The sequence below is a fragment of the Tupaia chinensis genome, unplaced genomic scaffold (genome assembly GCF_000334495.1).
Source record: "Tupaia chinensis unplaced genomic scaffold, TupChi_1.0 Scaffold000161_1, whole genome shotgun sequence".
NCBI lineage: Eukaryota > Metazoa > Chordata > Mammalia > Scandentia > Tupaiidae > Tupaia > Tupaia belangeri.
The window spans coordinates 3,409,126-3,421,493 of record NW_006159632.1 but is presented as its reverse complement, the minus strand read 5'-3'; the positions used below and the strand labels follow the sequence as shown (position 1 = coordinate 3,421,493).

Sequence of the window (12,368 nt, the reverse complement as noted above, 5' to 3'; positions counted from 1 at the left end):
TGGATGGCCGCCTTCAGGGCACCCCAGGGGCACGCTCTTCTTTCCCAGGTGTCGGGGCTCGCAGTGCCAGGCCTCTCACGGGGAGACAGGGCCCCCTAAGTTGCCAGTCACACCCATCTGCACATTAGTAGGCAGATTCTGTCACAGAGGTGGCTGCTGAAACGCGAAAGCCTTCGGAGCTGTTGGGATGAAATGGATCCGACACCGAGGGCAACCGTGAGCTGGGCGGAGAGTGCAGATTGACTGGGGAGCCTGGACCGTGTCAGAGCAAGACCCTCCTGATTTAATTCACAGACTGGCTCTTCCACCAGGCAAGCTCCCAGCATATCGGAAACAACGGCAGCCGGGAGGGCCGGCCCTGCGGAGAGCTGATTTCTTGATGGCGAAGAGCCTCTGAAATAGTAGTAAACTGGGGGAGGTGGAGGAGACACCAGGGGAAACCTCGCTGCTCATGAAGGGAAGGATTTCAAACACATTTCTAGCGGGCGGGGAGACTGACCCAGTTTATTAGGGGAAGAACAAATCCTTTTGTGTAAAGGAATTATTTCAAGGTTTTCTTCCTCTTCCACTTCCTGTCTGGTAAGGGGCTACAAGAAAGAACCAGGCTGACCTCTGGGACCGCTCCCCCCGAGCAATCTGGCCGGGGTGGCCTTTGCTCCCCAAATGCTCCCGCTCAATACTCAGTCTGTCCTCCCACGCACCCCCAAGGAGCTGCACCAGGGGTGCAGGCAGGGGGACAGGCGGGTTCTGAGCAGCCCCACTGAGGGCAGGCGGCCCCGTGTGCTGTCAGGGAAGCCCAGACGAACAGGCCTGACTGGGGTGAGCATGAACTAGGGGGCACCGAGGGCCCTGTCTTTCCAGACCGCTCAGCCCATCCTACACTGGTTTCGAGTCAAGGCAATCTTGTTTCCACCGAGCACAGATGCCTACAGTGGTTCTCAGGCATCTTGGTCATAAAATCACTTAGGAAACTTTATTTTTAACATCTACTGATTCCCGTCTTCTGCTAGTGAGAGAGACAGAAAGAGAGAGCTAGCACCCCCAGAGTAGGTACTGTGACCCACCCAGCTTCAGCCAACTCGTCATGGGCAGGCACGGGCCCCGAGAACTCAAGGGGGTCCCCAGAGTGAACCCTGAACCTTCCCACCTGGGTCAGCTCACAGGGCTGGGTTTGGCCACTACGCTACCCTCTGGCCCCATGGGAAACCCCTAAGTTATAAACCTGTGGGTCCACCTCAGGCCCTGGAGTCCGGGTTTCTGGGTGGAACGTGGGGATCTGAGTACCCACTTCCTGGGAACACCCGCGCATGGTCTTGCTGGCCCATGCAAAGTGCCGGGCTCGCAGCGCGTCTTCGCCCTCCAGGCCCCTGCAGGCCCACTTGCAACACTCGCTCTGCCATCTCCCCCCTTGTAGAAAATGAGTTAAAACCATCCTTTTCCACTGGCCAGCCAGTACCCGGCAGGTCTGGGGTCTCCCTCAGCCCTCTTCCCTGACACATTACCCTGCACTTACTGGGGAGCGCAAGGGAGGGAGCGGCAGACGCACACGGGCTGCCCTGAGGTCCCGGGAGCCGGAGGATGGGGTGAGAATCAGCTCCAGGAAAAGGGAGGAGGCGGCACAAGCAGGTGAGCCCGGCACGGCATCGCGGCCAGCAGCCAGGAAGCCCTGAGCACCTGCTGCTCGGAGCCCTGGCCCGATCAGTCGGAAGTACCAGTTGCATGCCCGAGTGCCTGAGGGGCTACAGGAGGGGTCACGGTGAGGCCAGCCATAGGAGGTGCCCCCCTCTTGCAGGTGCACACCCTGTTCTGTCGCCAATAAAGAAAGTCATTTACAAAGTTGGTCCAGTGAAGTCCCAAGCCTCCAGGAGATCCAGACGGTCAGGCCAGGGAGGGTACAGCACCCGCCTCTCCTCACTCCCTCTTGCGGTCACCTGTTAGCCCCATGGGGCGCCGAAAGTCTGGCCACACGGCTGGTTTGTGGATTGGCTTTTGTGGGGCTGAGGGGCAAATCCTGTCCTTGCCACCAACATCTGGGACAGGCTGCTCGTCCCAGGCCTGGGTTCCTCTGTCCAGACCGAATGGCCCAGACCCGTTTCCCACACTACCTGGAGCCTCCTCTCACTCAGCCCTGCCGCTGACCTGACCAAGAGCTCTGGGGACCCGTGGAGTCGGGCAGCCCCTCTGCTGAGGGCGTCCCCGCTCGAGGAGTAGAGACGGCCCGCGGAGGGAGGGGGAGCTGGTGACAGACACGGGCTCTGTGCAGCTGGGCAGGGGGCAGTTACAGACACTTACAGTGGGGGAGCTGGGCGTTGGCAGGAGCTTGGGTCCCTACACACTTTCCAGGGCCCGCTGTCACCAACCTCCTTCCGCGTGGGCAGGAGTAACCCTGGTGCCTGTGCCCCTGCTTCTTCAGGCCGCTGCCAAACCTAACGCCAGCCGGGCGGTATGGGCCTCCAGAGCTGACTCTGCGTGTGACAAACTTACTGTGTATGATTCACAACAGCCTGGGAGCAAAACCGTGGCTACAAGGGACAGTCACGCTCCCTGCTTGCTTCCCAGATCTTCCCTAATTTACATCAGGGTGGGCAAAGCATTCAGACGTCTGTGTGACACGTGGGCATGAGGGCTGCATGCCCCGAGTGCACACAGGTGGTGCAGGTGTTCTGCTACAGGAAAGGGTTTGCATACGCTCCTGCTGTGGCCGAGGAACGTGGTAACATCCCATGGGCTCCATTTCCTACGAGCTTTAGCAGCTCCTGCGGGCACCAGTGGTCCCCTCAGTAACTCTCGAACACTCCCTAAAGTCCTGCTTTTCAGCCAGTGGGAACCTCAGTAACTCTCAAACACTCCCTAAAGTCCTGCTTTTCAGCCAGTGGGAACCTCAGGTGTCCACTTTCTTTGTCATGATGGAGCGTGTGTGTGCACGTGGGAGAGGACAATGGGAGCACCTTCGCAGGCCTGCTCACACACGGTCCCCCTTCTGCAGCTCCTGGGTCGGGCACTCCGCCTGTACCCCTGAGCTGGGCCCACGCTCCATGCTTGTCCGCACTCCCTCCTTCCTGTCGCACCACCGTCTCGGCCTCAGTGACAGGGAGCTCGCGGCCTTGGGCAGCTGAGCTCCTCTTTTTGAGCGTTACAATGTGGACCCTCTGTGGACTGGCCAGGGAGGGCGTCCACCTGGCAAAGTCCTCCCTGGTTGGACCCTTCTCAGCCATGCCACCCTCCCTGTCCACTCCCCTGCAGAAACCACTGTTGCCCCGCTCAGTGCCCCGCACCCTGTCTCCTGGCCCAGCCTGACTGCGGCGTGCAGCGTGGTGTCAGCTTTCATCACGAACTGAGAAATAACTTTGACCCCCAGGCAGACAGCTTGGTTCTAATTTGATGCTTAGGACCGGGCGCTAAGGCTCGGTAGTATTTCTCGGCTGTTTAAATGTACCGGCGCCAGCAGCCTGTGCTGCAGCAGGTGTGCGGGCACGAGCGAGGTGAAAAGCAGCCCGCCTGCTAGTGCCGAGGCCCAGCATGGGGCTCCTGGCATACGCCATGGGCAGAGCCAAGCCCTCTCAGATTTTTCTCAAAAGCAGTGGCTCCCACGCCTGCGGGGCCTGACTGGGAAGCTGAGAAGCTCCCAAATGCCGCTCCTCAGGCACCTCACTGCTCAGACGCATGTCTGGGGCAGACGGTACCTTGACGTAGTAGCGGATGAGCAGCCTCCGGAGGTCGAACACCTGCAGCATGGTGGCGGCGTTGTTGTCGAGGATGCTGTAGCCTTCCAGGATGTACTGCGAGCGCGTGGTCTCCCAGGCGAGCCAGCGCAGGTGGAAGGCGGCGTTGCAGGACAGCAGGTGGGGCAGGTGGCCCGGCTGGCAGCAGCAGCAGTTGCGGTCATCCTCGTCACCGTCCATGATGGCTTCCACCTCCCTCTGCTGGCAGTAGGTTCCTGGCCAGGAAGGAACGAGCTGGAGTTAGCCACAAAGCCACGCCCAGGCCGCCTAGAGTGGAGCCCGTGCCTTCAACAGAGCGGAGGGTGCCGAAGAGGCTCAAGGACCGGAGGGCTGCTCTCTCCTAGAGCGCCTCCGAGTCTGTCACGATCCCCATCATTGCTCAGGCTTTCGTCCGTTCGTCCATTTTGACCCCGGCTTCTCCTATTCTGACCTCAGGGGAGGCACGTCCTCATGGCGGTCATGGACACGGATATACAGCCCTGAGCTGCAGGTCGTCACTGAGCAGGTGGGGGCAGAAGGAGGGGCCGGCGTGTCCCGAAGCACGCCCAGGACAGGCCCTACAGGAGGCCCACACCAAGCTGCAAGGGCATGCCACCTGCCGCACCACGGAGGCCAGGGACTCCTGATCCGGGTCAACGGGAACATCCCCAAGGGAGTTCATTCCAGAAACAAGACAGAGGGTGAGAACAACTCTTAAAAACAGGACACCCTACCTACCTTGACATTTTCCTCAATGACCTGACAGGAAACAGAGACAGCAGGCCAATGACATGAGGGAGGGCCTTGAACCATGAGTCACAGTGAAGACAAGAACAAAGTAGGAGAGGCAGGAAGGGCAGCAGGAGCACCTGGGCATTTGCTGCTGCTGCTGCTGGTCCTAGTGCTGCTGCTGGTGGCTGTGGTAGCTAGTGCATATTTTTCAGGGTAACCTGGGCAGTAAGCATAGATTAAGGGAAGGAAAGATATAAGGACAAAAGAAATTTAAGAGCTGGGTGAAATGAGAGTTCCAGAAGACAGCTAAACTGGGTAGTGTAGATACAGCAGAAAGAAAAGCCAGATGTAGAGATGAAAAGAAAGCTACATAAAATAATTATCCAAGTGGAGTTAGGAAGGAGAGAAAATGCAGGGAGTGGCAGGAAGCAGCCCCAGCCAGCTCTGGATCACGGGCCGCCCAGGCCCAGTGTATTCAGGGAGGTCTCCAGACACGAACAGGAACTTCTCACGTGAGTCAGTCTGAGAGTGCCGTGTTTTCACCACTGCGCCATCGTCCAGTGGAAGGTGCTCTGGGCAGACAGAGGACGGAGCCAAGGCCTTGGGGTGGGAGCGGCCCGTCCTGCTCCCAGGGCAGCAGGGACGTCTACGACAGACTGTGCATGTGGGGACGGGACAGAGGGAGCAGACAGGCAGCCGGGGAGCACTGAGCTGGAGGAACTGCTGGGGGTCTCGGCTCAGGAGGATCGTGGGCTGGTGTGTGTCTTCGGGGCCCACTGAGGCTGCTGCCTGGAAAATGGGCTGTGGGGCAGTGAGAGTGGGAGACAGGACTCCACCTGGGAGGCCGAGTGAGCCCTGGTGGAAGACCAGGCTGCGGTGGAAGCGCTGAGAGATGATTAGATTTGGATCTGGCCAAATCTGTGACACCCTCGTCTTTGGTCACCGGCGGGCTCAGGACCTGTAGCCCTCCTCTCAGTTCCAAACGTCCTCTTCCCTAACAGCCACCACCTGGCTTCCCCAGCTCACGGCCGCCACGGCCCACTGACGGTCCTCGCGCCCTTCCTGGGGCCACACCTCGGTCCTACCGCCAGGTCCTGTGGGGCCTCCCTTCCACCTTCACTTCCCTCCTCTCCGTGGCCACGTTAGAGCCATCGTCCCACGAACACGTCCTTGTGCCCTCATCCTGTCTGCGTCCTCATAGCCATCGGGCTCAGTCCCGGCCCCGGCTAACTTGGCCCTCCCAGGCTGCATCCACGAGCGACTGGCAAGAGCGGCCACGCAGCCGTCTCACAGAGGCTGCTCTTCCACACCACGGCCATGGCCGTGCGTGCTCTCACGCCCTCCCCGCTCACCCTTCCTCACGCTCAGGCCCTCTCCCTTGCCCCCTCCGTGCCAGGTGTTGCCCTTCTCTCCCGCCATGGGGATGAGCCCCTCTGTCTCCCTCCCTCTGCAGATCCCGTCTCCAGCCATCAGCGCCAGCCCTCCACCCTCAGCCTGAACCCCCGTGCTGCTCGTCTCCCACAGTGGCCTTGGGAGCCCACGGACAGGGGGACAGGGTGCAGGCACGTGGGCTTCCCTGCTCCGGACCCGCAGGGGTGGGGATCCTGCTGCTGCTCAGCGTCTCCTCTGATCCCCGCCCAGGTCCCGGCCCTGGGTCTCTGCCAGCAGCACCTTCTCCTGGGAGGAGAGGATGCTCCGCTGTGGCAGATGGAGCACAGAGGTTTAGTGTGCCCTGGTGCGCCACCTGGGGAGGTGCTCATGGCTCCTGAACGGGGCGCTCTGAAATCAGAATCGCATCAGGCTCCCAGGAAGAAGCTGGGACTCAGAGCGGCCTGTCAGTGTGCTGCCCTGTTGACCGTCCCGATGTGCTGCCCGCCTGGAGACTTGCTACAGAGCTGCACGAGGGGTGGGGGCCGCAGCCCAGCTCTGGTGCCCAGTGACCGAGCGGTGCACAACTCCTAGAAAGGAGGGACGACAGGACGGCGTGGAGGTCAGGTGGAAGGGGACAGCGGTGGGGGTGAGCCGTGCGAGTCACCGGCTGTGAGCTCTGAGTCTGCTCACTTCCCGGTGTGCCTCTCCTGGGGCAGCTGGGAGGGATGAGCTCTGCCCTCCCGGGAGTGTGCTGGGCCTTTGCCGGTCAGGGCGCTCCCCGTAGCCAGGAGCTCGCGTCCTCACAGATGAGACCCACCTGCCCTTTGCCTTCGCCCCTGCCCTTGGTGTCCCCCCTCGGCCACGCCTGCAGGCTGCCTGGCTCCTGCTGCTGCCACGCCCTGATCCTTCACCTCCCTCCTACAGGGACAAGCTGGCGTGGCCTAGGCCCCTGGCCTGCCACAGGAGCACAGCAGAGGGCGGGCGACACGGCTCGCCGACTCTCACTGCTCCACCGTTCTGTGTCCCCCACTCAGGGGCTAAGTGGGATCAGACTCCACGGCTCCCATTCCTTTAGGAAACCTTGAACCTGCCACCGGGAGGCGCCAGGACATGAACCGGGATCTTCCTGCCGTCCAGGCGTGTTACCACGGCACGGCTGCCTGGCCCCTCACCTGTCAGCGTGGGAATGTCACCCTCACTCCGCCCTGGCTGGGTGGACGCACGTATGCAGACCGTGAGCAGCAGGAGCCTCAGTCCTACTGGCGTGTTGGCGGGAGAGAGCTCGCCTCCGTTCTGGGGCCTGGGGTCACACAGAACAGGACTCGTGACCTCCCTGTCCATGGTGACCACCCACTGAGGTGCGGGCCAAAGGACGGCACATGGCGGGGCCCTTGGTCCCCCTTGGCTACCCAAGACTTGTGCCCCCACTCTGGGGAGGGACGTGCCACGCTGGGCTGGCAGGCCGCCCGCTGTTCCCCCAGGTCCCCAGCTGGATGGCCCTGCCTCGCCTCTCGCAGATCTGTCAGTCCAGGCACTAGTGCAAGGAAACGGCGGTCCAAGACTAGCCCAGCCCGTAACCACCTTCACGCCACTCTCTGCTTTCTGCTGGCCCCATATCAAAGCCCAGGGTGACCATGACAGCACCGTGGGGGGAGGGGCAGCAGCGCTTCTGCTGGACCCTTGGCCGGGATCCCAGGGTCGGGCGGAGGTGCCTCCCCCACACTCGCTGTGAAGGCAAAACACATGTCGGTCCTGTCCCTTGCCGAGGCCTGAACATGTCGGCCCCGTCCCTCACAGAGGTCTGAATACACGTCGGTCCCGTCCCTCGCTGAGGCCTGAACACATCGGTCCCAACCCTCGCTGAGGCCCGAACACGTCGGCCCCGTCCCTCGCTGAGGCCTGAACACACGTCGGTCCCGTCCCTCGCTGAGGCCTGAACACACGTCGGGCCCGTCCTGGCGCCCGTGCCTCGCGGAGGCCCGAACACACGTCGGGCCCGTCCCTCTCTGAGGCCTGAACACACGTCGGTCCCGACCCTCGCTGAGGTCTGAACACACATCAGTCCCGACCCTCGTTGAGGCCCGAACACGTCGGTCCCGACCCTCGCTGAGGCCCGAACACGTCAGTCCCGACCCTCGCTGAGGCCTGAACACACGTCAGTCCCGTCCCTCACTGAGGCCTGAACACACGTCGGGCCCGCCCCTCGCTGAGGTTGAACGTGGCCATTATGCAGCTGGTGGACTCCAGCCAGTGCACCTATGTCCTGTCTCGGCAAGGTGGCGACCACCTCCCCCTGCAGGACTGAGAGTCAGACACTCTGTCCAGGTGCCCCTGCACAGAGGGAGCTTGTGGGGACCCTGACTTTGACTCTTTGAAGCGTCCACCCCAGACCCTGACCAATGTGCCAGCGTCACCAAGAAGAGAGGGCACTGGAACGCATCTGGGGGGACAGGGCAGGGGGCTGTTCATGCAGCCCGCGGGCGGCGACCAGCAGGGGCTCACTGCGTGGACGGCGGCACCCAGTCTGCCAGCCAGGCTGGGACTCCTCACAGCTGCTGCGGGATTCTAGACCTGCCTCTTGTCCCACAGCCAAGTCTGTGCCCTAAATTCAGTGTCTCCCGTTAACCGTCCTCTGCGGAAGGGAGCCAGGCTTGGGTCCCACAGTTTGCAGCTCAGAACTCCCAGAGGCATGAACACTTCTTTTCCTGGAAAGACGGGACCTTCTCGGCCCACAGCCTGGGCAGCCTGCCTCCCTCCTGGCTGTATTTTTCAAGTCTCGAGAGGAGCCAGAGCCTGTGCCGTGGCAGTAAGCGTCCCCTGGCGAACTTCAGGGACTCTGCCCGCAACATGCTCACTGCTCCAGGCTGTGCCCAATAGATGAGATCTAACTGAAAGCAAGCCTGAAGTTTGCCAGTAGGGACTTGAGAAGCCAAGCAAAATGCTGAAAATTAGGAGAACACCAAGGGAGGTCAAAGAAACAGCCCTTCCCTGGGAGGAGGGCATTACAGATTGCAGAGACACGGGACAGAGCCGCCACTCGGGTAGCTGGGTCCTTCCTGTAACAACGGCATAACTGAGACCTCAAGTTCGTGCTCCTGCAGAGACCTGTGTCCCAAACTGCAGGTGAGCGAGGTCAAAGCAAACGTGTCGTTTAACGGTTGTATGGGGCAGGAGAGCTGGCAATTTCTCAAGGTGTCCTTACCGCACCAGAGTGGCTCTTACGGCGGCTCCAGCCCCACTGCAGTTTGAAGGGAACAGGAAAGTCCAGAGACCCTACCAGAGCAAAGAGCCGCTGTTGCCTTCACCTGCCCACACCATGTGATCGCACGGCAGCTCCTCCCCTAGACCCTTCCGCAGATGGAGAAGGGAAGCTCAGGGGCAGTAGGTGACCTGCAGGCAACAGGCCCAAACACCTGAGCCCGGCAGACCCAGGGCCTACTGTGGGTCCCACGGGGTCCGTGACTGCCGCTGCTTACCAGCGTTTTCAGAAGGGGCATGCCCCTAGAGGGCCTGACTGGCTGCTGCATGGTTCATACACCACATTGTGTCCCCCATACCCACAGTGGAGGGGTCCCTCCCGGCAGGCGCATGGTTACAGGAGGTGGTCACTCTCGCTCAGCAGGACGGGCGTTAAACCCTGCCTCTGCATTGGCCACTCCTGACCAAACTTGCCATAATGACTCGAGCGACGAGCGATGGGCTCCCAACAGCGCTCCCAAGGACAAGATTCTTACCTCGGAATTCCAGTCCTCGAAGCTGAAAGGTGACAAGACCATTTCCAATTTCAATCAGGTGGACAAAGGCGTTGAGGTCGTCTGAAGCCAAAATAAAGCAATCTCCAGAGCTGTAGTTTCCCCAGCGACCCAGGACGAGGTCTCCACAGAGGGACTCCTGGAGGGTCCGCGTCAGGTGCTCATAGAAGATGGCATTGAGGTTGTTGTCATCGCCCCCTGCAGGCAGGCAGGGACACCTGTGAGTGCCCACCCCACGTCCTCAGGCCGAGGCAACGGCGAGTGTCACTTGATCACAGGAAAATCACACTCCTCCCAGCACACGAAGAGCAGGACCCGTTCTGGGCCCATTTAGAGGGCTGTAATAAACCCTCCCATCGCCCTCCAAGCCTCGCTTAGACCAGCCGTCGACACCTGCGCTGAAGTGCTGCCGACGGACTCACAGCCGCGGCTCCAGCTGCGTCTCCCAGCTGGGCTCCAGACCTGCACTCCTGTCGCTGCCTGGCCTCCTCTCACCTGTCCCTGTCCCTGACTCCCACTGTCCAGTCCAGACCGCCATAGCGAGACCTCCTTCCCCACTCCCTCTGCATTCCACCTTCTTCAAATACTGTTCACACTCCCCACCTTCCTCCAGCTCTATTCTGAGCTCCTGCTATTTCTCTGTGGATACACACCGGCCACGTGACTCACCTGTGCTCCCTCACTCGGACCTGCCACCCAATCTGTTCTGAGCCAGGTACCTGTGACCCTATGACTTGAAGCCTTTAGTGGGTTCTAGCGCTCCTCATACAGAGACAAGACTTTGTAACGTGGCCTTGGCGGTGGCCAGGTAAGGTATCACTCAAGAGTCCTGAGCCAGCCGAGCCCACGTGGGCACAGGGAGGCGTGTCAGCCTCCATCCTCCCTCACCGCACTCCCTCCTGCCCTCACGAGCAGCAGCCCAGAACTTCTTCCAGTCAAGGGCCTCCCAAGCTGCTTCCCACTGAGGGCCTTCGGAGGGGCAGGCCTCTCCCCCTGGGCCGCACCCCATCCTCTCTGGCTCGCTAGCTGTCGCTCTGAGGCCGCAGCTCCGTCACCACTCCAGGAGGCTGTGGCTGACAGCTGCAGGACGCACCCGCACGAGGGCTCTCGGCTGTGGGCCACTGCGGTGCAGTGCGGGGGTCGCAGGCCGAGGTTACCTTCCTTGCGCGTTTTCGCCAGTGCGTGGCTATCGACTGACACCTGAGCTCTCCGAGGCCCCGTAAACTCGGTGAGGACACATCTCTGCCCAGACCCTTCACGTCTGCATCTGGGTCCTGGCAGAACCCCAACATGTCCTGCAGCTACTAACCACAGAGCCTGGCCTCCTGACCTGGTTGGAAAACGCACGCCCCCGTGAGCCTTTAGTGGGTTCTCAGCGCTCCTGATAGAGACGGGACTTCGTAACGTGGCCTGTGGTGGTGGCCAGCTAAGGTATCGCATGCCCCACTTAGAGTCGCCTCAGTGCTTGTTCGGTATTGAGCCCTGTTAATAAAGGCATTTCAGTTTGTGGATGGAAATAATATTAGAAAACACCCACCATGGATAATTCAGTTTCTCTATGAGAAATGTTTTGAAGAACATTTTCAAGTAACCCCAGGGTTTGTTTTTTTTAAAATCAGAGTCATTGAGCTATAACTTACAGGCAATAAACAGCATCAATTTTATATCTCTACAATAATATATACTGCAAACAGTTGTTACTAGTATTACATAATATACACAAATACATCATATGTAATTACATAGATAGGAACTGGCGCCACTTGTAAATGATTATGTGTGTGTGTGTGTGTGTGTGTGTTTATTGAAGAATTGTGTAGGGTAGAATTCACCCTTCCCAGTATTCTATTCTGTGTGTCTTGTAGAACACGCACTGCCACGAAAGCACCACTGGAGCAGTGCCCTCCTCCGCAGTGCCGTGACCACCTGTGACCTCTCTGACCGCTGACAGGGCCTCCTTGGTAGGCACACGCCAAGATCATCCATTCATCAGCTGAGGCCACCTGACTTGATTCCAGTTTGGTGACTGGTAAGGCCACGGGAAAGCCATGAACAGCGTTTGTGTGAGGATGACTTGGCTTCTGCTGTGTGAGCGCCCGGCAGCGGGGCCAGTCCCCGCCCCAGGGCTGAGATCCTGGTTCTGCATCCCAGCCAGGACCGGATGTCAAGTGCTCTTGTTTGTTTAACATGAGCCTTTGCTGATGATAAACAGCATCGTGGTCGGTGACCATCAGTGACCACGCCCAGCGGAGGGCAAAGGCAGGATGCGGGGAAGGAGAGAGGAAGGTGGAATACCTTCGCATGGAACGCCAGCGTGTTGGGGACAGAACTGGGGATTGGGACCCCTTTCTCTCCAGAGGAGGGACAGAGCTTCCTGCAGAGAACACTGGGTAAACTGGGACATGCTACCGGGGGCTGCGGGCGAGGAGGGTGCTGGGAGGGCTGGGGAGACGTCAATTCATGACTATTTCTTTGGGAGGAAGTCCTGGCTCTGGGAAGCCTGAGAAACACCAAAACCAACTCCATCCAGGCTCCCTCCTGGGTATTCCGGCAAAGTGCAGACAGACTCTGGGAGGTCGGAGGCAAGGACGACAGGTCTGACCGGAGTGCCTGCTCTGTCCCTCTGGGAGCCGGGCGTGACTGGTGAGCACAGGAAGGTGAAGACGCCCCGAGCACACCCACATAGGAAGAGCCGGCTCGGCTGCTAGGACTTTCTAACAGGGTCAGATTGACGTCCTTGCTGCGCGTTGGCGGCAGGCAGAAGCCGAACTGCAGTGGCAGCGTTTGGAGGCTCGCCTTGTCGGGGGGGGGG

At 60.2% G+C, this 12,368-nt stretch overlaps 1 protein-coding gene across 1 annotated transcript in view; it reads right to left on the bottom strand.

The window, feature by feature from the left end:
• The window catches only part of PCNX2 (pecanex 2), a 215,259-nt gene that overhangs the window by 36,431 nt on the left and 166,460 nt on the right, over positions 1-12,368 (bottom strand). Inside the window, exons 27-28 of the mRNA XM_006146000.3 lie at positions 9,539-9,754; positions 3,684-3,937 (exon numbers count right to left, since the gene is read on the bottom strand). Of these exons, the coding sequence (XP_006146062.1) occupies positions 3,684-3,937; positions 9,539-9,754 (470 nt within the window). The remainder of the gene's footprint in view (positions 1-3,683; positions 3,938-9,538; positions 9,755-12,368) is intronic.